Genomic DNA, 25,429 nt, shown 5'->3' with positions numbered 1-25,429 from the left:
AATATTGTTAGTTTCGTCTACTGTAAAGACTGATACAAAATATTTGTTCACAGTTTCTGCCATCTCCATGTTCCCCATTACTAATTCCCCGGTCTCATCCTCTAAGGGACCAACATTTACTTTAGTCACCCTTTTCCATTTTATATACCTATAGAAACTCTTACTATCTGTTTTTATATTTTGCGCTAGTTTACTTTCATAGTCTATCTTCCCTTCATCATTTTTTAGTCATTCTTTGCTGGCTTTTAAAAGCTTCCCAGTCTTCTGTCCTCCCACTAATTTTGCCCAGTTTGAATGCCCCTGTTTTTAATTGGATACCATCCTTTATTTCTTTAGTTAGCCACAGATGGCTGTCAGGGGTGCTGTCTTTTGGATGAAATGCTAAACTGAGGTCCTGTCTGCCCTCTCAGGTGAACGTAAAAGATTCCATTGCAATATTTCAAAAACGTGCAGGCTGTTCTCCCCAGTGTCCTGGACAATATTGATTTCTCAACCAACATCATTAAAACAGATTATCTGGTGATTATCACATTGCTCTTTGCTGTGTGCAAATTGGCTGCCACATTACAACAATGACTACACATCAAAAATACTTCATTGGCTGTAAAGTGGTTTGGGACGTCCTGAGGTCATGAAAGGCTCTATATAAATGCACATCTTTCTTTCTTTAAGATTGACTCGTTAGATAGGATTTTCCTTTCTCACCAATTTTTAAACATTCCCACCTGGAAAGCCAACAGAAGTTTTATGAGAAGCTTCATAAATGCGATAACTCTCAGCCTTTCTCCCTCTTCTGGCCCCAAGATTTAGATTTCTGACACCACACTTGGTGCTTTTGCCAAGAAGCAGAATTCTGTGCTAATTCTCTTCTTCAAGGGAAGGGTTTCAGATATTTTGAACAGACAAGCAAAGCAGTTATATCGACTTGAAACATAAGTTTATACAGTCCAGACTCTTCCATCAAAAGGATGTAATAACGGCAGCAAAAAGAGCAGAATCCAAACCCTGCAAACACTTCTGAACTCGCTGGTGTCTCAGCACGGTGGGTGACTGAGTAAGTCCCTTCCCACACACAGAGCAGGTGAACAGTCTCTCCCCAGTGTGAACTCGCTGGTGTGTCAGCAGATTGGATGAATGAGTGAATCCCTTCCCACACACTGAGCAGGTGAACAGCCTCTCCCCAGTGTGAACTCGCTGGTGTGTCAGCAGATTGGATGAATGAGTGAATCCCTTCCCACACACTGAGCAGGTGAATGGTCTTTCCCCAGTGTGAACTCACTGGTTTTTAAGTAAGGAACAGTACTGAGTGAATCCCTTCCCACACATGTCAAAATCTAATGGACTCACTCGATTCCTCAGCACCTGAATATCATCGGCCTTTGAGTGTGGAAGGAGAAATGTTTGCCAATTCTGTCTGTGGGAATACATTTCAAACATCAGTGTGACTGGAAAAGCACCGATTCACATACACCCAAGTGAGAGTGTTCCAGTGAACTGACTGGAAAGAGCTTTAACCAGTTACACAGCCTGAAAAAACATCGCACCATTCATAGCGGGGAGAAACTACACGTGTTCTGTGTGTGGACGAGGCTTCAACTGATCATCCAACCTGGAGAGACACAAGGACACCCACACCATGGAGAAGCCGTGGGAATGTGGGGACTGTGGGAAGGGATTCAATTACCCATCCGAGCTGAAAACTCATTGCTGCAGTCACACCGGGGAGCGGTCGCTCCCCTGCTCCGAGTGTGGGAAGGGATTCACTCAGTCATCCAACCTGCTGACACACCAGCGAGTTCACACTGGGGAGAGACCGTTCATTGGGAATTAAACCTATATACGGCAACAATTCATCTTCCATACAGGGAGGTGATGTTTCCTACTCATGTCACTGCTTGTCTGAGTTTTTCCTTGGTTATCAGTAAGGATTCAAACTTCCCAAGTTCCTCCAAGGTTGTCCACTGATCCACGGTAGTTCCGGAGTTCAGTGCACCTGCTGCCAGGTCACTTACCTCTTGGGCTTGGTGATACAGATTACAATGGCCGACAGAACAGAGCAACTGGGCATGTGACTTGACATTCAATCCTCCAGCAACTTAACCTGATGTAAACGTTCATCTGAGTTACTGTTTCAGGTTGCGTGCCCGCTAACAATTGAATTGATTCACGCAAAAAGTCATTTTAATTCCTATAATTTGGTGCAACTCCAGCAGACGCTGGTGGAATGTCTCTGTTGACTCCCCTCTCACCCTCTCCTTTGCCCCACTTCCTTTCCCCTTCCCCCTCACTCCTCCCCGCCAACCGCCCCCTCTCCACCCCACCCCCCCGCCCCGCTCTATCCTCCTCTCTCTCGGAAGTATTTTTCAAAGTATTTTAGCTTCAACTAGAATATTTTAATCTGATTTATGCCAGTGTTCAAATGTTGTTGAATTTCTTTAAACATGACCTACTTCCATACTGTTCAGCTATCAAATCAATTCTTCACTGTTTTCCCCCTTTAGTAACTAACGAAAGCCAAGAAGAGCACTGGCAGAAACCTGCAGGTGAGGCATTAAACATTTTTATTTTTGTTTTTAAGAGTTCTGTAAGAACCAGAGGGGAGATGAGGAGAATTTATTTTACACAAGTTGTTGTGATCTAGAATGCACTGCCTCAAAAGATGGTGGAAGCAGATTCAATAGTAACTTTCAAAATGGATTACGATATACACTTGGAAAGGAAATATTTGCAGGGCTACAGAGAAAGAACGGGGGCCATGAGACTAATTGGATAGATCTTTTAATTATTCTTATAAAGAATATTACTACAGTTGGGATAGAAAGGGAGAAAATAATTGACAAACTAACAGTGCTAAGAGAGGATAAGACCCAAGGTCCAGATGGTATGTGTTATGTTCATAATAAAGTAATGTAACTGAGTACTGTGGACATGAGTAAGTGTGACCTTAGCTCCTTTATTCAAACTCCAGAGTATTGGTACAGCATGGGAGGCCTGCTTATATACAGTGCTCCCAAGAGATGCTGGGATCCCTTCGGACTCCAACAGGTATGCCCTCTGGTGGTGATACGATACAGGTTACTTAGGGTTGCACACATAACATCACTCCCTCCCAAAGTCAATAGTACACTTATTTACAGGGTGAGACGATCTGGGGCTTTTCGCTCCCTTGTCGATCGTTTCGGTATAAATGCAGGTGTGGGTGAGTTGGTTGGTTCTTCGCTGGGCTGCTGGGCAGCTGGCCTTGCTGGGCTGCTGGATGATGGGGAGTTGAGCTTCGTGATGTCGGTTGCCACCTGTGTGTGTGTTGGAGGGTCGAAGTTGGTGGTGTCCTCTTCGGGTTGCTCGTGGCTGTCTGTGAATCGCAGTTTGGTTTGGTCCAAATGCTTTCTGCAAGTTAGTCCATTTGCAAGTTTGACCTGAAACACCCAACTCCCTTCTTTGGCTATGACAGTGCCAGCAAGCCATTTGGGACCATGCCCATAGTTGAATATAAATACAGCGTCATTGACTTCAATATCGTGTGACAAGTTTGCGCGATCATGGTACATGCTTTGTTGATGCTGCCTGTCCTCGACATGATCATGGAGATCAGGGTGGACAAGAGAGAGCCTTGTTTTGAGCGCCATTTTCATGAGCAGCTCGTTGGGGGAACCCCGGTGAGCGAGTGGTGTCTGGTGCTGGAGCAGGACTTATGATAGGCGGGTCTGCAGGGATCCTTCCGACACACGTTTCAAGCTTTGCTTGATGGTTTGAACTGCCCGTTCTGCCTGGCCATTGGATATGGTCTTGAACGGGGCAGATGTGACGTGCTTGATTCCATTGCAGGTCATGAATTCCTTGAATTCAGCACTGGTGAAGCACAGCCCATTGTCGCTGAGATGGACATCAGGCAGGCCGTGCGTGGCGAACATGGCTCGTAGGCTTTCGATGGTGGCGGTGGACGTGCTTACAGACATTATTACACACTGAATCCATTCTGAATAAGCATCCACAACAACCAAAAACATTTTGCCTAGAAACGGGCCCGCAAAGTCAACGTGGATCCAAGATCACGGTTTGGAGGGCCATGACCACAAACTTAGCTCGGTGCATTGCTCAATTGAGAGCAAGTGTTGCATTGGTGCACGCATGACTCCAAATCTGAGTCGATGCTGGGTCACCACACATGGGATCTGGCTCTCGCTTTCATCATTAATATGCCTGGGTGGGTACTGTGTAGGTCGTGTATGAACGTTTCCCTGCCTTTCTTGGGCAAAACCACGCGATTGCCCCACAAAAGTCAGTACGCCTGTATGGACATTTCGTCTTTGCGCCACTGGAACGGCTTGATCTCTTCATGCATCTCTGCTGGGACGCTGGACCAGCTACCATGGAGGACACAGTTATTTACAAGGGAGAGTAAAGGATCCTGGCTGGTGCAGGTCCTGATCTGGCGGGCCATAACGGGTGACTTTTCGTTTTCAAATGCATCCATCACCAAGAGCAAGTCTGCAGGCTGTGCCATTTCCACCCCAGTGGTGGGCGATGGTAGCCGACTGAGAGCATCAGTGCAGTTCTCTGTGCCTGGTCTGTGATGGATTACATAGTTGTATGCAGACAGCGTGAGCGCCCATCTTTGGATGCGGGCAGAGGCATTGGTATTAATGACCGACCAACCGACCGCAGCGGGTGGGGGGGGAGGAAGCCGTTCCTGATGGCGGGCGGGGGGGGGAAGGAGACAGTGAGAAGGCTGCAGGAAGCCTCAGAAGTTGAGCACCCATTCCCGACGGCAGGGGGGGAGAAGGCCGTCGGGAAACGGCTGCCTCAACTTCTGAGGCTTCCTGCAGCCTTCTCACTGCTGCAAGAAGCCTCAGTGCTGATCATGGAAGGGCAATGTGCTTTTATTAAAAAATGTTCAAAAATTAAACAGCTACAAAGAACGACAAAAATGGCCGAGTGCCAATGTTTCCTTCACACTGCGCGTGCGCGAACGCTCCAACGCGCACGCGCAGGGTTGCCAGCAGGAAAAAAACTAATTTAAATGGTACCCGGCCCCTCCCACTTACAAAATCGGCGCGAGTGGTAGGCTCCGCCCCCCTGGGCGCCACGCAAAGCAGACATGGAGCTGCAGGGCGCTCCAGAATCGCGCGTTTTTTTCCAGCGCCGTTTTCGGCGGGAAAAACGGGCGCCCAGCTCGGAGGGGCGCCCGTTTTTTATCGTGTGGAAACTTGGGCCCAATGTTTCAAGCGGCATTGATGGGCTCGATGATCACCTCCGCAGCGCCAACAAGGTGTTAACTGCCTCGCATTAACGTTTGATGGCAATTCTGGGTCATCTGAGGTCGGGCAGCTGCAGGCTTGTACGTTCTGCCATATGCATTCCTGCCTGTTACTTTGTGTACAGTACTTGCCGAAACCTCTTTATGCTGCGAAATTTGTTTGGTGTTATCGCTGGTAGACATAAATGCCTGGGTTATCGTTATGGCTTTGCTTAGGTTCGGTGTTTCAACAGTCAATAGTTTGCGAAAGATAACCTCATGGCCAATGCCAAGCAAAATGAAGTCTCTTAGCATTTTCTCAAGGAATCCATCGAATTTGCAATGTCTTATAAGGTGCCTTAGCTCGGCGATGTAGCTCGCCATTTCCTGGCCTTCAGACTGTTGACATATGTAAAACCGATACCTTGCCATCAGAACGCTTTCCTTCGGATTTAGGTGCTCCCAGACCAGCATACACAGTTCTTCATATAATTTGGTTGTTGGTTTCACTGGAGCTAGAAGATTCTTCATGAGGCCATAGGTTGTTGCCCCACAGGTGGTGGGGAGGATCGCCCTTCGTTTGGCAGCGTTTTCATCCCCTTCCAGCTCGTTGGCCACGAAGTATTGGTCGAGTCGCTCCACGAAGGCCTCCCAGTCATCCCCTTCTGAGAATTTCTCCAGGATACCAACAGTACTCTGCATTTTCACGTGATTGTTTGTTATCCCGTCGCCAGTTGCTATGTTCATAATAAAGTAATGTAACTGAGTACTGTAGACATGAATGACCTTAGCTTCTTTATTCAAACTCCAGAGTTTTGGTACAGCATTTAAAGCCTGCTTATATACAGTGCTTCCAAGGGATGCTGGGATCCCTTGGGACTCCAACAGGTATGCCCTCTGGTGGCGGTAAGATACAGGTTACCTAGGGTTGCATACATAACATCATGCACCCACACATGCTCAAGGAAACTAGGGAGGAGATAGGAGAGGCACTAGTTCATATATATAAAAGTTCCACAGAAGAGGGGATAGTGCTCGACAACTGTGGATAGCTAATGTTGCTCCTATATTAAGGGAGATAGAACAGAACCTGGGAACTATAGAACAGTCAGCTTACTGTCAGTGGCAGGAAAGATACTGGAATCTAGATTCGAAGAAGTGAGAGAAAGAGCATCTGGAGACAGAAAATATAACAAAAAATAGTCAGTATGGATTCAGAAAGTCAGTGTTCTGCAGCATTGAGGTGCTGTAAACACTGACAAGCACTGCACAAAGATACATGGCTGCATCCTGGCTCTCCCATGACTTCCTCCATATGCTTATGGAGGCAGTCACAGCATGCAGGAAGGTTCTCTTCCCTTCCAATGGGTGGAAGGGACCTCCCCAGGACACCAACGCAGCCTGATTGCACGTTGCACAGGATGGCACAAGCAACAATGCCTGGTCGCAAAATCATTAGTGCCCTGTTAGTGCCCGCGGGGGTGTTAATGGGAAGTGCAAATTACCCCAATTTCTCCCCTTTTGAAGAGTTTTTAAGTTTTTTTAAGTATGTTTAAATTTTATTTCAGTATTGTTAGTGTTTTTTCATGTATTGTTTTGCATTTTTTTTAAGGTTCAAACTTGGTTTTGGTGACCAGTTAGCCTTCCCCTGTATTTCTACTTTGAGAAGGAACAAGAGGCGGAACAGCAAGCCCCGTGCTGAAATGCCAGGCTCCAGACCCGATCCGCCCCAGTAGCCACATCTCACTGTCTAAAGGCCCACTCCGGGTGACCACTCATTAATGCTTGACCTGTGCCTCCCTCACAGAGCAATAACTTGAGTTGTGTCAGCTGTCAGACATCTGCAGGCTCAGCTGATAAAGGAGACCATCAGCTGACTATGATCTGAGCCCAGTACCAAACGGGTCTTGCCATCCATCTTGGACATCAAACCCAACTCAGGCCTTGGTGACATGTAGCTGCCCTCCATAACTACCAAGCAGCCCATCTGCCGATCACTCTGCTACTCCTTCATGGAGATGTTTCCCCAAACTGTCCTAAATCATTTTGTCCTTATCCATCAGTGACAGGAACATCTCACTCAAAGCAATCGGACAACATTCTTACTGTTACCCTTGGTGCCTGTTCTTCGACAATCATAGAATGACACAGCACAGAAGAAGACCATTTGGCCCATCGTGCCTGTGCCAGCTCTTTGGCAGAGCTATCCAATTAATCCCACTACCCCACCACCCCCGCTGCCCTTTCTCTGTAGCCCTGCAATTCTTTTTCCCTCTAAGTATTTATCCAATTCCCTTTTGAATGTCACTATTGAATCTGATTCCACCATCCTTTCAGGCAGTGCATCCCAGATGACAACAACTTGCCATGTAAATAAAAGTTTTCTCATGTCTCCTCTGGTTCTTTTGGGAATCACCTTAAATCTGTGTCCTCTGGTTACCGACCCATCTGCAACTGGAAACAGTTGAGCCAAAATTAGCCCCCGCCAAAAATGCGGCGCACCTCCCATGTTTCGACTGTGGTGGCCTCTTGCAGGAAATTGGCTCTTTAGCTTTTTTTTTCGAGCGGCCTGCAGGTGGGTCATGAAGGGAGCGGAAGTGCGGCGGTGAACGGAAGTTCGGTAAGTAGAGGGGCGGAAGTTGGGAGCGGGGGAATGTCTACCGCTGTCAGTCATCAGCACAGAGTAGCACTGATGACATCATCATGCTGGTGCGTCACCACGTCTCTCTCCTTCATTTAAAGGGGAGACCCTCTGTGATTCTTTAAATTAGGTCCACTGGGCCATCAGGGAGGGTTTTGGCCAGGCCAGCATCCTGGCACCTAAGATGGGGTGCCAAGCTGCCTGTTGGCGGCCCGGCCGAACCCGGGGGCATGATTGCTGGCCTGACATGGCAGTTGGCAGACAAGATAAAAGATGGCGGCAGCGGCAGTAAATCCTCCCCTTTAATGGCAGCCGCACCGGCATTTTAGAAGCACTCCAAGCACAGTGCACTGACAGAAAAAGCTGTCTGTGGTACCGAGCGGCGGGAGCAAGATTTTCTGCGAGGTATTTCGGGTTCGGGGGAACATCAGCGGTGTGTACTCTGATGACACACTTAGGACGGATCAGCAGCAGAAGAGCGGTAGGGGGTGGGGGGAGCAGGTCACCGCCGGGATAACGCAGGAGTGGAATGTTTAAAATGGTGGCCATTACACAAAAATCGGCGGCCATTCCACTCCACAGCGTGGCCAGTAACAGGCCTTAAGGGAAGAGGCGATTTTTGCCCCAAGTCTCCTTATCTACTCTATTAAAACCGTTCATGATTTTGAACACCTCCATCAAATCTCCTCTCAACTCTATCTGCTCTAAGGAGAATAACCCCAGCTTCTCCAGTCACTCCACATAATCATGAAGGGAATCAAATGTTATTTCCAAACAAGGTTTTATTAATGCATTGAAATTTTCTTCCCTTTTGGTCCTGCTCTAAAGATCCTAATGTATGTCAAGAAGTGCCTAGAAATGGCCTGAAAACACTTGCCTGATCATGTGGGCCAAGTCTAAAAGGTGCACCTCAAGACCCCCTGCCTGGCCCTCCCTCTCCCAAGGTTTCCTGGATGTCCTGAGGACTCTGTGTCCAGTGCACAGATCTGCTGCAAAATAGAGCAGTGTCCTTCCCTGACTCCTTAATGAAACTCTCTCCTGCTTTAGGTAGGAGCTTCCAACTCCCAACTGCAACAGGGCCAAAATTAGGCAACATTCTGTACTAGTTGCTGGCCTTTTTTACACTTTTTTAATGGCAATTTACCTCCACCTTCATCACCTCCTAAAGGCTGACTTCATGCTGGAACATGAGGGGCAATTTCACAGGGATTGCAGATTCGAGATAGAGCTCAAAGCCAATAAAGTATTTTTGAATGTAGTTTTGAATAGAGTGGGGCTTGAATCCATGACCTTTGGACTGTGAGGCAAGAGTACTACCATCGAGCCATGGCTATGGTCTGTAATCTAATATTATGCAATATAGATAATGCTGCTCATATTTGGGAAATAATAATTATTCATTCGTAAATTTTTTTATTCGTTCCTGGGGTGTGGGCGTCGCTGGCAAGACCAGCATTTATTGCCCATCCCTAATTGCCGGTGAGACGATGGTGGTGAGCTGCCTTCTTGAACCGCTGCAGTCCTTGTGGTGAAATACTGAGAGTGTTGTTTAAATATTTAGCATTTCCATACTAATTCTCTTATTTGAATTTGCAGAACCGGATGCTTATGTGGTATTCCTGGTTGAAGGGTTTCAAGATATGCATGCATTTAAATAGAAACAGATTTTTAATATGGGAATCATTAGCCAGTTGAATGTTGGACTGGATAAATACAGAATTGGACTTGCTCGGTTTCATAGGGATGAATAAATTTAGGAGCCGAAATTGCCCCGCACACCATTATAACGCGGTAATCTTCCATGGCCGGGACATTTATTGCCCAGCTCGGAAGTTCCACCCCCACCGCGGACTTCGGTCATTCCGCCCCTCAATGGCACACCAGGGCCCAGCACCCTGCCGGCAACATCAGCGCTATGCAGATGCTCCGCGTAGCGCTGATGTGGCAGAACACCCTTAAAGGGGAGGGCAGCTGAACACTCTGCTGTCCCCTTGGCGGCTGCCACTGGGCCACCAGGGACACCCTCAAAAGGGCCAACAGCCCGGAACCGATAACGGAGCGCCGGGCTGCAGGATGGCGGCCCGGATGAGGCGAGGGCCACAATTGTCGGGCCGACAGAAGAGAAGTTGCCCCATGACCTGCGAAGCTGGCGGTGACATCGGCTGGTGCCATTCTCACCACCCGCGGGGCAATTTCCCCCATGGGGAGCAAAGGGGCAGGTCGGTGTGAGGTCGGAATGCACGGCATTGACGTCATTGCCGTGCGTACACCAGCCTGGGGCGCAAATCGCTGGGTGCAGCACGACTGGCACAGCGCCCCCCTCAAACCTCTGAGCCAATTTCCCCGAGGCACTATCCACACCTTCCCCGAGGTGATAACCTCATTATGCCCCATTAGCATCCCCCAAGGGTGCTAATGGGGCTATAAAAAGGGCAATTATGCCCCCTGACTTCTTGCAGAATAGTTTTGTAAATAAGAAGGAAGTGTTAAATCACGTCAAGAAGAGTTTCAACTTTCAGACTGGGAAGTGTCACTGGGCACGCAATATGCCATTGACAAGCTGAACACAGCCGACTTCATTCCACTGGCTGAAAGTCAAAAGTATGAAGGCATTTCCCAGATTACAGTAATAATTACTAAAGCATCATCACAGGCTGGCGTTAAAACACATTTTGAAGCTTTGATCAAAAATAGAGTGATAGTTATTTCCATCGTCGTATCGGAATCAGAGTTCCATCAGCTGCAAGTAGGAATTGATTCCTCATCGTTCCCACTTATTTTCCAAAGTAGTTACTTGAATAATCTGTACCAGTATTCAGATAATGTGGTTCACGCAATACAAGGTATAGCTAAACGAGAGACCAAGTTTAAACAACCAGCAAGTAAAACCCTAATCTATGTTCTTTGGAAAATGAGTTCTGTTTTCCCCATGCGAGAGTCCCAATCTTTGTTTTGCTCTCTCTAACATTTTTTTAAAGTTTGAATTTTAAGAGCTTACTCACTTCCTTGTTCGCTGTCTGTGAGAATTCTGTGTTTTGATTGGCTGCTTAGACAGCCTATTGACATCACAACAATTCGCACAAGGGGATCCCCAATATACTTTGTTGATTTGAATTAAAGGTCAGAAAACCCGAAGTTCTCGACACAGGGATTGCAAGATTATTGTGCAAAGCATACTTCGGGGCCTATCGTATCCAAAGGAATTTCTATCCATAAGTAGCAGTAACTTAGCCATCATAGTAAGCGGCCAATTGGCTGGTCCATTCTCTTTGGGGTAAAGGTGGCTGCAAGCGGCCAGGGAACTTTTTGAACAGATTCAACCCTCTGTAGCGGCTCGCTAATCTGTTACCTGAGCCACAATACTCCAGGGCACCACTGCTGATTGACCAGTCAGCCTTGCTCGCTGATGGAGCCTCCAAGAGTAGGCCTGTCACTGGGACTGGGATTGCTGCTGCTCAGCTGCTGATAATCCTGCAGGTCAATGCTCTAATGGTTGGACAAGCAACGGGAAGCTTATCGTCGTTTTGTGCTCGCCAAAGTTCACAGAGGCATTTTCCTCCCTCAATCTTCCCCCACTCCCTCTTTCCTTCGCTGTAAACCACTTGCCTGTCTTGCTACATCACACAGATATGTACAGATGAGGGAGGCCCATTCAACCCATCTTGCTCACCCTTCCATAGAAATCCATGATCTCCCCAACACAGCCTCTTGAATTACTCCAGAGATGAATCTTTTCCAATAAAATTTAGAATCTAATATCCACAATAAGGTCCCTGTCACTCATTTTCAAGGGTTTTTAACCGTTCCTTGTAATTCGGTCCTCGGCAATCAGCCTTGTGGCCTTTGCAAAGCTTCCAAGGTTGGATGGTTCCTTAGTTCCTCAACAACAAGTACAGAACATAATCTCCAAGGAAGAAGAGAAACATCAAAGCTTTGGAAGTGGTGCAGAGAGGAGTCACAAGGCTGATTCCCACCATCATAGGCCAGAGTAATGGGGGGTGGGTTAGAAAAATTTGGACATGTGGAAAAGTTATTTTGATATCAGAGAACATTTTTTTTTATTGCATTTAGGTCTCTTTCTGAAAAACGAGTCTTCATTACATCTCACCAGTTTACAATGTTGTGTTTTTTTTTACAGTGTGCCTGTCGGCCTTAGTTGCTGATATTGTTTACCTTGTGGATGAATCTGACAGCATTGGCGAAGCAAACTTTCAACTGGTCCGTAATTTTTTGGTCAATGTTACCAACGCATTGACTGTAAGCTCAGAAAAAGTGCGACTCGGTTTGATTCAGTACAGTACTGATCCTACACCAATGTTTTACCTTAACACATTTCAAAACAAGACTGATATCCTTGACCGTATACAAACAACACCTTATAGGGGTGGAGGGACATCTACTGGGGCTGCCATTGATTACATGATGCAGAATTACTTTACAGAAAGTAATGGTAGTAGAAGAAATGTTGGAATTCCTCAGATTGCTGTGGTGATCACTGATGGCCAATCCCAGGATGATGTGAAGATTCCAGCACGTGCCCTCCGAAGTTCTGGTGTCACTGTCTATGCTATTGGAATCAAAGATGCCATTGAAAGTGAACTCCGAAATATTGCCTCATACCCTCCGGAAAATTACATTTTAATTATTGATGACTTTGAGCAATTGAAGACACAAGAAAGTATAATCCAGAAGACGATTTGCAAAGAGATCATACAAACGATCTCAGTTAACATACGGGAAGCAGAACTTCTTGAGCAAGGTGAGACTTTTAAAATACAAATTGGTGAAATCCAAATGAATTTGTTAATCATAGAATCATAGAAATTTACAGCTTGGGAGGAGGCCATTTCGGCCTATCGGGTCCTCACCGGCCAACCAAGAGCTATCCAGCCTAATCGCATTTTCCAGCTCTTGGTCAGCAGCCCTGTAGGTTACGGCACTTTAAGTGCATATCCAAGTATCTTTTAAAAATGGTGAAGGTTTCTGCCTCTACCACCCTTTTAGGCAGTGAGTTGCAGACCCCCATCACCCTCTGGGTGAAGAAATTTCCCCTCAAATCTCCTCTAAACCTCCTCCCAATTACTTTAAATCTATGCCCACTGGTTGTTGGCCCCTTTCCCAAGGGAAAGAGATCCTTCCTATCCATTATATCCAGGCCCCTCATAATTTTATACCCCTCAATCAGGTCTCCCCTAAGCCTCCTCTGTTCCAAAGAAAACAGACCCAGCCACTCCAATCTTTCCTCATTGCCAATATTCTCCGGCCCAGGCAACATTCTTGTAAATCTCCTCTGCACCCTTTCCAGTGCAATCACATCTTTCCTGTAATGTGGTGGCCAGAACTGCACACTTGACTCCAGCTGCAGCCTAACCAGTATTTTATACAGTTCAAGTAAAACCTCCTTGCTCTTGTATTCCATGCCTTAACTAATAAATCGATTTATTTGAAGATCCAATAACATTCACATTTAATGGGTTCAACTTCAAACATTTTCCTCTTTGGCATCCGATCATTTTATAGCAATCTGAAGGTATGCAAAAGTTTGCATTTGGATTGATTCTGTTCGCACAGATGATGTAGTTAAAATAGTCTGCAAAGAAAGAACTTGCATTTATATAGCGCCTTTCATGTCCTTTTGCCATCACAACCAATTAAATACTTTTGAAGTGCATTTAAGGAGGAAATCTGGAAGGCTGAGGCCAAACATGTGCTCTTAAAGCAAAAGGCTGGGAAAAATAATTCTCGAGCCCCGTGGATGTCTAGGAACTTACATGGGAGGATTAAGAAAAAAAGGGACACTTATGTCATATATCAACGGCTAAATACTATAGAATCTTTAGAGGAATATAGAAAGTTAAGAGGTAAAATTAAAAAGGATATTGGGAATGCTCAGAGAGAGCACGAGAAAGTCTTGGCCAGTAAAATTAAGGAAAACCCTAAAATGTTCCATAAATATATTACGAGTAAGAGGGGAACTAAAGAAAGAGTAGGGCCTATTAGAGACCATGAGGATAATCTTTGTGAGGCGGTGGAAGGTGTTGGGAGGGTTCCTAACGAATACTTTGCATCTGTTTGCACAAAGGAAAGGGGAATGAAGATACTGCTATCGAGGAGGAGTGTGATATTCTGGATGCTAAATAAATATAGTGAGAAAGGAAGTATTAAGAGGTTTAGCAGCTTTGAAAGTAGATAAGTCCCCAGGCCCGGATGAAGTGCATCCCAGGCTGTTGAGCGAAGTAAAAGAGGAAATAGCAGAGGCCTTGACCATCATTTTCCAGTCCTCTTTGGATCTGGGCATGGTGCCGAAAGATTGGCGGACTGCTAATGTAGTACCCTTGTTTAAGAAGGGAGAAAGGGGTAGGCCGAGTGATTACAGGCCTGTCAGCCTAACCTCAGTGGTGGGAAAATTATTGGAAAAAGTCCTGAAAGACAGGATAAATATGCATTTGGAAAGGCAAGGATTAATTAGGGACAGTCAGCATGGATTTGTTAAGGGAAGATTGTGTCTGACGAACCTGATTGAATTTTTTGAGGAGGTAACCAAGAGGGTCGATGACGGTCATGCGCATGATGTAGTATATATGGACTTTAACAAAGCTTTTGATAAGGTCCCACATGATAGACTGGTCATAAAGGTTAAAGCTCATGGAATACAGGGCAAAGTGTCAAGTTGGATCCAAAATTGGCTTGGAGGTAGGAAGCAAAGTGTAATAATTGATGAATGTTTTTGTGACTGGAAGGATGTTTCCAATGGGATTCTGCATGGCTCAGTACTGGGACCCTTGCTTTTTGTGGTATATATCAATAATTTAGATTTGAATATAGAGAATATGATTAAGAAGTTTGCAGATGACACTAAAATTGGCTGTGTGGTTGATAATGAAGAGGAAAGTCATGGGCTGCAGGAGGATATCAATCTACTGGTCAGGTGGGCAGAGCAGTGGCAAATGGAATTTAATTCAGAGAAGTGTGAGGTGATGCACTTTGGGAGGGCTAATAAGGAAAGGGTATACACATTAAGCGGTAGGCCACTTAATAGTGTAGATGAACAAAGGGACCTTGGAGTGCTTGTCCAAAGATCCCTGAAAGTAGCAGGCCAGGTGGATAAGGTTAAGAAGGCGTACGGAATGCTTGCCTTTATTGGCCGAGGCATAGAATGTAAGAGCAGGGAGGTTATGCTTAAATTGTATAATACTTTGGTTAGGCCACAACTGGAGTATTGCGTGCAGTTCTGGTCGCCGTATTATATACTTTGGTTAGGCCACAACTGGAGTATTGCGTGCAGTTCTGGTCGGCGTATTATAGGAAGGACTTATTTGCACTAGAGAGGGTGCAGAGGAGATTTACTAGGATGCTGCCTGGAATGGAGAATCTTAGTTATGAGGACAGATTGGATAGGCTGGGTTTGTTCTAATTGGAACAGAGGAGGTTGAGAGGAGACCTCATTGAGGTGTACAAAATATTGAGGGGCCTGGACATAGTGGATAGTAAGGGTCTATTTCCATTGGTGGAGGGGTCTATTATGAGGGGGCATAGTTTTAAGGTGGGTGGTGGAAGGTTTAGAGGGGATTTGAGGGGTTGCTTCTTGACGCAGAGGGTTGTGGGGATCTGGAACTCGCTGCCTGGAAGAGTGGTGGATGCAGAAACCCTCACTACTTTTAAGAGATGGTTGGATGAGCACTTAAAGTGCATTAACCTGCAGGGTTACGGACCTAGAGCTAGTAATTGGGATTAGTAATTGGAGTTGATAATTGGAATGACCTTTTGTTGGACGGAGCAGATATAATGGTAAGCACTGCAGGGAATAGAATAAGGCCAGGATGATCTCCTGGACTAGTATCAATCACCTAGATGGGTCAGAGAGAAATTTTCCCATATTTTTTCTCCCTAAATTGGCCTGGGTTTTAACTGGTTTTTGCCTCTCCCAAGAGATCACATGGCTCCGGTTGGGGTGGAGTGTAGAATGTTTTAGTATAAGGGGTGTCACAGTTGTAGTGAGGCGGATTGGTTGGGCTGGGTGCTCTTTGCCTTTCCGTGATTGTTTATAGGTTTATATGTAACCTTTAGGGCTGCTGACCAAGGGTCGTGCGGCTCTTTGTCAGCCGGCGCGGACACGATGGGCCGGAATGACCTCCTTCTGCGCTGTAAATTTTTATGTTTCTATCTTTCTATCACTGTTGTTTTGCAGGCGAGCACAATCTGCACACAGCAAGGGCCCATAAACAGCAATGAGATGGATGACAAGTTAACCTGTTTTAATGGTTTTGCATGAGGGATAAATATTGACTAGGGCATTAGGAGCACTCCCCTGCACTTTGAGAAAGTGCAGCGAGATTTCTTGGGGCCAAAATTGTCTCTTTCTATAAGGCCCATGGCCGCCACTTTTGGGCGGTGCAGACTGGCCGCCAAGTCCCCGCGGAGGGGCCGTCCTTTACAAGTTTTGAAGCGGTGTCGGGGACTGCTCCGCCTGTTTTTCTGCCGTGGCGTGCACGCGCCGACCCCTTACCGACCACTGGCGACCCCCGTCCTGAAATTGCCCGTGGAAAATTGCCTCTTTTGAATATTGCCCTGCGGGAGCAGTGCAACCAACTTTTGCTGTCGGAACCCTTTCTGTGGCTTGGCGGCATGGCCGTCCTTAAAGGGGAGGTGGCCCTGCCGGTGACTCCATCTTATTTTTTTGTTGGCCGACTGCCACGTCGGGCCGACAATTATGCCCGCGTATTCGACCGAGCCGCCAATAGGCAGCCTGGCACGCCCTCTAGGGGAGGGACGTTGTGACGCGCCAGTGCGATGATGTCATCAGCGCAGCTTCAATCGTCGGCTACTCCAACCCGGCCCCATTTCTGCCCTGCTAGTGGCAGCTACTCTGATGTGACCTCGCTTCCGCCCCGATGATGAGGTCACTTCCGTCCTGCTTCAAAAAAAAGCACGGGGTGTTGAATTTGTCCCAATTGGCCGCCCCATGCATTTTGGCTGATGGAACACATTGAAAATGGTAGGTGCAACTCATTTTGGGCGGTGGGCAATTTCGGCCCCCTTATGTTTGCCTGAGTCGGCAGAGTTAACTTTGCATCTGAAAGACGGCACCTCTGACAATGCAGCACTCACTCAGTACTTCACTGAAGATCTCGAGAAACAGTGTTGATGTCGTTTGTCTTGGGTTTCTCACAGATCTTCTTACGTGTGCTCAGTAGAACCACCCGCAGAAATTCACTCTTGTGTATTGAGCACCTGGAGCACCATCTCAGCCTCCTTCTGAAGTCCCCACCATCACAGAAGCCAGTCTTCAGAAAATTCGATTCACTCCATGTGATATCAAGAAATGGCTAGTGCACTGGATACTGTTGTGTATACAATAACTCAATAGACAGAATACTATAAACTCCGAACCTGGTACAAACCTGGGTCTACTTTATTAGGGCCCAAAGTGATTACATTACAAGATGGCTGATCTTTTGTAACTGGGCTGCACACACGTGCGCACAACCCAGTGACCTCCGACAGTGGCGCCACCTGGTGGCTAGTAAACCAAACATACATACATGACAATAACCCCCTTTAGGATATTAGTAACAGTCTTTTTACAAATTGAGATGGTCCCGGGCTTTCCACTCCCGAGTTGAACGTCTCAGTTCAATTCCAGCCGTGGGCGAGCGTTCTGAGTCTATTATGACTGGGGGCTGGGGAGCCGATCTGATGGGAGTGGCAATGACCACGTCAGGGATTGAAAGTCCAGATTCATTGACCACATCAGTGATTGAAAGTCCAGATTCATTGATGACAGCGGAGTCCTCTGATGACTGAAAGTAGGTTGGTTGATCACTGATTGTGTCTTCCTCAGACTGTTCTGGTTCATCCGTGTGCTGCAGCTTTATCTGATCGACATGTTTCCTGCATTTCTGCCCATTCTTGAGCTTAACGATAAACACTCTGTTACCCTTCTTGGCCGTAACTGTACCGACGATCCATTTGCGACCTTGGTCATAATTCAGTACATACACAGGATCATTGATAGAAATGCCGCGTGACACAGTAGCGTGATCATGATAGCCTTCCTGACTTTGACATCTGTATTCAACACAATTATTCAAGTCAGAGTGGACAAGAGAGAGCCTGGTCTTGAGACCTCTCTTCATCAATAGTTCAGCAGGGGAGATCCCGGTAAGCGTACGGGGTCTTGTCCTGTAACTAAGCAATATGCGTGACAATCGAGTTTGCAGTGAACCTTGAGTTACACGTTTCATCCTCTGCTTGATGGTTTGAACCGCACACTCTGCTTGTCCATTGGATGCGGGTTTGAATAGTGCTGACCTCACATGTTTGATACCATTGAGTTTCATGAACTCTTGAAACTCCATACTGGTGAAGCAAGTCGGGCAACGATGTCGGGCAGACCATGAGTGGCAAACATGACACGAAGGCTCTCAGTGGTAGCTGTGGATGTACTGGATGACATGATTATACACTCTATCCACTTGGAATATGCATCCACCACAACTAAAAACATCTTTCCCAGGAAGGAACCTGCAAAATCAATGTGAATTCTGGAGCATGGTTTAGATGGCTTTGACCACAGACTCAGCGGTGATTCCGCTGGTGCTTTACTTAGCTATATGCAAGTGTTGCACTGATATACACATGATTCCAGATCAGAGTCAATTCCAGGCCACCATACATGAGACCTGGCAATGGATTTCATCATGACAATATTGGGATGAGTGCTGTGTAGATCATGCACAAATTTCTCTCTGCATAACAACACGATTACCCCACAGTATACAATCTGATTGAATGGATGGTTTATCTTTGCGAGGGATGTAAGGTTTGGTCTCCTCACACATTTGCTTGGGTATGGCAGACCAATCACCACTAAGCATACAACGTTTCACAACCGATAATATCGGACGCTGGCTGATCCAGGTCTTAACTTGTTGGGCCGCGACAGGGGGTCCTTCACTTTCAAAAGCATCCATGACAAACAATAGGTCTGCTGGTTGTGGCGTTCCCACCTCCGGTGTGGGCAATGGCAGACGGCTCAATGCATCGGCACAATTCTCAGTGCCAGGTCTATGGCGAATGACATAATCATAGCCAGATAATGTCAACGTCCACCTCTGGATGCAGGACGATGCAATGATATTGATACCTTTGTTTTCCAAAAACAATGAAGTGAGTGGCTTGTGATCTGTTTCTAGTTCAAATCGAAGACCAGACAGGTACTGAGGCATCTTTTTTAACCCCATGCACACAAGCTAGTGCTTCTTTCTCTACCATGCTGTTGGCTCTTTCCGCCTTTGACAAAGTTTTTGAAGCATATGCAACAGGTTGCAATTTGCCCGCAACCAACTCCATATGAGAAAGCATCACAGGCTAATACTAGCTGCAGACACGGATCATAATGTACCAGCAGCTTGTTAGAGCAAAGCAAATTAGTAGCTTTCTCAAAAGCTCTGTCTTGAGACGCACCCCAAACCCAGTTGTTGCCTTTTCTTAGCAGCATGTGCAGTGGCTCTAATAAGGTGCTCAATCTAGGTAAGAAATGACTGAAGTAGTTGAGTAGACCAAGGAATGAAAGCAGCTCCGTCACATTCTGAGGCTTGGGTGCATTTTTGATGACCTTGGTTTTCGAGTCCAAAGGCCCGATACCGTCAGCAGCAATTTTCCCCCTCAGGAATTCGACTTCAGGTGCCATGAAGACGCACTTCGAGCATTTCAGTCTGAGTCCCACTTTATCCAGACGATGTAGAACCTCTTCCAGATTGTTCAGATGTTCAGCGGCGTCACGGCCTGTATCCAGTATGTCATCTTGGAACACGACGGTTCTGGGGACGGACTTCAGTAGACTCTCCATGTTCCTCTGAAATATGGCTGCAGCCGAGCGAATTCCAAAAGGACACCTGTTGTAGATAAACAGTCCTTTATGAGTGTTGATGCACGTAAGTTTCTTCGACGTGTCGACCAGCTCCTGTGTCATGTAGGCCGACGCCAGATCCAGTTTTGTGAACGACTTCCCCCAGCTAGCGTTGTAAACAGGTCATCAGCCTTCAGTAATGGGTATTGATCCTGTTTAGCAACTCGGTTGATCGTAACCTTGTAGTCTCCACAAATCCTGACAGTGCCATCACTTTTCAACATGGGAACAATGGGGCTGGCCCATTTGCTAAATTCGACCAATGATATGATCCCTTCACGCTGGAGTCTGTCCAGGTCAATTTCAACCTTTTCCCTCATCATGTGTGGAACTGCCCGAGCTTTATGATGGATGGGTCTTGCATCTGAGTCCACGTGGATCTGCACCTTGGCTCCCGTGAAATTGCCGATGCCTGGTTCAAACAGCAAGGGGAACTTGCTCAGCACTTGAGCACACGGAGTATCTTCCTCAGACGACAACGCTTTGATCTCGTTCCAGTTCCATTTGATTTTTTCTAACCAGTTGCTGCCAAACAGCTTTGGATCATTGCCTGGAACAATCAATAACGGTAAATCGTGAACCGCACCACCATACGACACCTTGATTACTGCACTGCCAATCATCGTTATGAGTTCTTTAGGGTACATACGCAACTTGGCATTGACTGGACTCAGCTTAGGCCTCACAGCCTTAGTATCCCACAGCCTGTCGAATGTCCTCTGGCTCATTATTGAGTGACTCGTACACGTGTCCAATTCCATCGATACCGGCACACCATTAAGTTTTACATTAATCATTATCGGTTGGCTCTTTGTTAGGAATGAATACACTCCATACACTTCCTCCTCTGGTATCTCGGATTGCATATCTGGATCCGTGCTAGACTAGTCATCATCCTCCATGTGGTGTGTCGCAGCACGCTTGCTCAGCTGCGGACACATGCACTGGAGATGCCGCACTCTCGAACAGCCTTTACAAATATACTGTTTAAACCGACACTGATGATGCCGATGACTTCCCCCACAACGCCAACATGGTGATATCGGATTCATTCCTGTTGGCGGACTTTGAGCAGCCATGGGTTTTGCATATGCAGTCGGGTAGGCCCTGCTATATGCAACTCTTTCAAACAACGATACTATCTTGTTTACAGTACTTGCCGAGTTATGACTTTTCAATGATATCTGCTTTAAGCTTTTGACCGTCGTCATGCATGATTGGGCAATCTTGATGGCCTTGCTCAAATCCAGCATCTCTGCCGCCAGTAGATTACGCAGTATCACCTCGTGCAGCATGTCTGCCAACGCAGTTTCGAACTTACACGGTCCAGCTAGACGTCTTAGGTCGGCAACGAATTCCGATACGTCCTGGTCCTCAGAATGAACGTGCATATAGAATCGATATCTTGAGATGATGATACCTTCATCTGAGATGGTCACGTACCAATGTTTCATAGTCCTTGCCCATTGGACATAAGGGCGAGAGGAGATTTTTTATGAGTCCATAGATTTTCGGACTGCAAACTGTGAGGAGTAGCGCCCGGCGCCGAACTGCGTCTGCCTCTTTCTCCATTTTGTTGGCCACGAAGTACTGGTTCAAGGGGACTACAAAGTTTGCCCAATCTTCTCCCTCCATGAATCGCTCCAGAATTCCAATTGTGCTCATTTTTGCATGCAAAGGTTCTTGTTACCTCGTCGCCAAATGTCATGTATGCAATAATTCAATAGACTGAATCCTGTAAACTCCGAACAGGTACAAAGCAGGCTGTACTTTATTAGGGCCCAAAGTGATTACATTACAAGATGGCTGGCCTTTTATACCTGGGCCGCATAATGACCTCCGACATTGGCGCCACCTGGTGGCTAGTAAACCCAAGCATACATACATGACAGATACAGCAAAGGCTATGGGCCCCGACAACATCCCGGTTGTAGTGCTAAAAACTTGTGCTCCAGAACTAGCCGCACCTCTAGCCAAGTTGTTCCAGTACAGCTACAAGACTGGTATCTACCTGCCACTATAGAAAATGCCCAGGTATGTCATATCCACAAAAAGCAGGATAAATCCAATTCGGCCAATTACTGTCCCATCAGTCTACTGTCAGTCATCAGCACAGTGATTGCGACAGTGCTATCAAGCGGCACTGATTCACCAGTAACTTGCTCACCGATGCTCAGTTTGGGTTACACCAGGACCGCTTGGCTGCAGACCTCATTACAGCCTTGGTCCAAACATGGACAAATGAGCTGAATTCTAGAAGTGAGGTGAGAGTGACTGCCCTTGACATCGAGGCAGCATTTAAACGAGTGTGACATCAAGGAGACCTAGTAAAATTGAAGTCAATGGGAATCGGGGCAACTTTCCACTGGCTGGAGTCATACCTAGCCCAAAGGGAGATGGTTGTGGTTGTTGGAGGCCAACCATCTCGGCCCAGAACATCACTGCCAAAGTTCCCATTAAGCTGCATGACCACATGGATGCACAGTAGCCTAGAGGTCCAGCGCAGGCTGCTCGCTCACCGGCTTTTAAATGGAAAAACCACGCAGGCATGGAACTTTGAATGGGCCACACAGCCGATTAAAGGGGCCATGCACCCAAAATAAAATTAGAGGGGCCATTGATCGCTGCAGGAGTTTCTCAGGGCAGTGTCCAAGGCCCACTGATTTTCAGCTGCTTCATCAATGACCTTCTCTCCATCATAAGGTTAGAAGTGAGGGTGTTCACTGATGACTGCACAGAGTTCAGTGCCATTCGCAACTCCTCAGATAATGGAGCAGTCCATGCCCGCATGCAGCAACACCTGGACAACATTCAAGCTTGGGCTGATAAGTGGCAAGTAATATTCGCGCGGTGCCAGGCAATGACTACCTCCAACAAGCGAAAGTCTGACCACTTCCCCCTGACATTCAACAGCATTACCATCATCAAATTCCCCTTCATCAACATCCTTTGGGTCACCATTGACTAGAACCTCAACTGGACCAGCCACATAAACATTGTGACTGCAAGAGTAAGTCAGAGGCGGGGTATTCTGCAGCTAGTGTCTCACCTCATGACCAATGTTACCCTGTAAGCTGCGCTTTGTTCTGCGTGCCTGTTTATTTTAATGCGTGGCCCCTTTAAATTTCTGCGCATGCACGATATTTACAATGTAAAAGCCGGTAAGCAGCCCATGCGGGACCTTTCAGATTAATGTGTGGCTACACGTGCACCTTAGCAGGAACATTGCTGCAGCCTCCCTATAACCTTTCCACCATCTACAAAGCACAAGTCAGGAGTGTAATGAAATACTCTCCACTTGCCTGGATGAGTGCAGCTCCAACAACACTTAAGAAGCCCGACACTATCCAGGCAAAGCAACTCACTTGATTGGCACCCCATCCACCACCTTAAATATTCACTCCCTCCACCACCAGGGCACCGTGTCTGCAGTGTATATCATCTACAAGATGCACTGCAGCAATTTGTCAAGGCTTCTTCGACAGCACCTCCCAAACCCATGACCTCTACCACCCAGAAGGTCAAGAGCAGCAGGTGCATGGGAACACCACCACCTTCAAGTTTCCCTCCAAGTCACACACCATCCTGACTTGGAAATATATTGCCATTCCTTCATTGTTTGGTGAATAAACTCCTGGAACTCCCTCCCTAACAGCACCGTGGGAGTAACTTCACCACACGGACTGCAGCGGCTCAAGAAGGTGAATCACCACCACCTTCTCAAGGGCAACGCGCAATAAATGCAGGCCTTGCATATGGCAGAGTTAACATGAAGTGGACGCTGCATCATGGGTAAATCTGCAATCCTTGAAAATCTTCATGCTAGCTCCGCCTGATTCTCTCTGGCATGAGGGAATGAAATTAAATGATCTCTCTTTGCATAGAGAGTCTCTGAGACCTCCCTGATGCAGCAGTGCACACCAAACTGCAAGATGTTTGAAATATTTCCAGCAGCAACCTCGAAGGAGCCAGGCGCATAAAAGGTCATAGCCACAGTCACGTTCACAGCTACTGACAATGCGGTCCTTGTCCTGCTCTGAGATTAGAATTGTGGTTGCAGCAGTTGGCAGATTTCAGTGACGATCTCCTTAGTGAATTGCAGACATCTCAAACATTGGTCGTTGTTGAAATTCAGCTCGGAGAATTGGTCCCTGAACACCCTGGGCGATATGTCCTCCTGCTGAGAGCATTTCTCCCCCCTCCTCTTCTAGCAGCTTGTCCTGCTCCACGTGAACTCTGCTCATTCTTCCAATCATGCTCAATGCCAAGAGAAAGGTTTACAAGTAACTTGATTGTGCAGAAGCCTTGAATCCATCAAGAAAGTACTTCAGCACCTGCCACAAGTGCCCCTGTAAATGTTTGAAACTTTAACCAACTCTAAAAAAAGCACCCAAAACATGTTGAATTGCAGCAACAGCCGGAAGAAATAAACCAGCAACTATCCTGCAAGTAGTTGATGGTTGCTTTAAACAGCACTGGTGAGGGGGTCCTTCATGCCGGTGAACACATGTTCGGCTGTGCGAGGACGGAGCGTGGAGTTCCAAAATGGCAACGCTGACGTCAACTCAGTGTTGCACACTGATTGACATCATGTTCTATCTGCTCTGCAAGCTGCTGGTGGACATTAGGTGCATATGCACTAACCCCATTACCAATTTGGCGTCCGGCTCACTTGGCATCAGAAGGGTGCTACCGAGCCCACTTTTTCCCCCTCTGTGTTTGCAGACTATTCAACGACACAGTGGATCACAACCAGTTTAACTGCTCTTGTCTTCTCCTGATGTTTCACACATATGCAATTCCAACCAAGTGTTCCTGGAATGGACGCCTACATGGCTTCCTTTCCCCTCCCTAATTGAGAGCGTCACACCAATGTTATCATTTAATTCTGCTGCCCGAGGTGAGATCGATAAGTTCAGCACAGATTGGGAATCGAACATGGGACCTTCCAAATTTAGCAATTGACTTTCAAGTTGAAATCATCAGCAGCACCGTCCAATGCGCCTTATTTGGGAAGAATTATGGGCTGGACATTCGGCGATTTTGCAACCAGGTTTTTGGTATTTCACCTTTTTTGGCGAAAACCCGATCAGCGGAAATTTCGGTGACGTTTTGTGGCGGCGGTTTTCAAATAGCGCTGGAGAGAGAACCGCTGCCATGCAAGACTCGAAATATCGCTTTTGCCAAAAATTTGGCTCTGTGTGCACTCATATTTTGCGTGAATAAGACCGACAGGGTAAAAGCTGCGTTGCAGCCCTTTGGAGCAGCGGTAATTATGAAGACCTGCAAAAAAGTAAGTTAAAGTTTTCATTTTTTAATTCTTTTGCAGCGATTCACTTGGTAAGTGTCTTGAAAATGTTTTGTGAATTTTTTATTTCCCATTTATTTTTAGGTGTTTTTCAGCCCTCCCTGGGCCCAACTCGCAGCGCTATCTGCCTCAGACTAAAGTTGCCAAAATTTGTGGTTTGCGCCGCGAATCCTTGTGTAACGCCGATTTTTACCTTCAATTTACGGCCTCATAGTGATAGCGACACAATAATGGTAATTTTGGCGAAAAAATACCGTTATCGCTGAGAACCGAATTTCTAGCCCTATGAATTTTTGCTGTGTAGTGTAATATATTTTAATTATAATTAATTTG

At 46.6% G+C, this 25,429-nt stretch overlaps 1 protein-coding gene across 1 annotated transcript in view; it reads left to right on the top strand.

The window, feature by feature from the left end:
- Positions 1-25,429, top strand: part of LOC139264066 (collagen alpha-6(VI) chain-like) — a 217,589-nt gene that overhangs the window by 36,535 nt on the left and 155,625 nt on the right. The window contains exons 3-4 of the mRNA XM_070880164.1: positions 2,502-2,543; positions 12,016-12,636. Of these exons, the coding sequence (XP_070736265.1) occupies positions 2,502-2,543; positions 12,016-12,636 (663 nt within the window). The remainder of the gene's footprint in view (positions 1-2,501; positions 2,544-12,015; positions 12,637-25,429) is intronic.

This window comes from Pristiophorus japonicus, chromosome 5, assembly GCF_044704955.1.
Source record: "Pristiophorus japonicus isolate sPriJap1 chromosome 5, sPriJap1.hap1, whole genome shotgun sequence".
Taxonomy (NCBI): Eukaryota; Metazoa; Chordata; class Chondrichthyes; family Pristiophoridae; genus Pristiophorus; species Pristiophorus japonicus.
The sequence above is the reverse complement of the archived record's forward strand: the minus strand, read 5'-3'. Positions and strand labels throughout refer to the sequence as shown.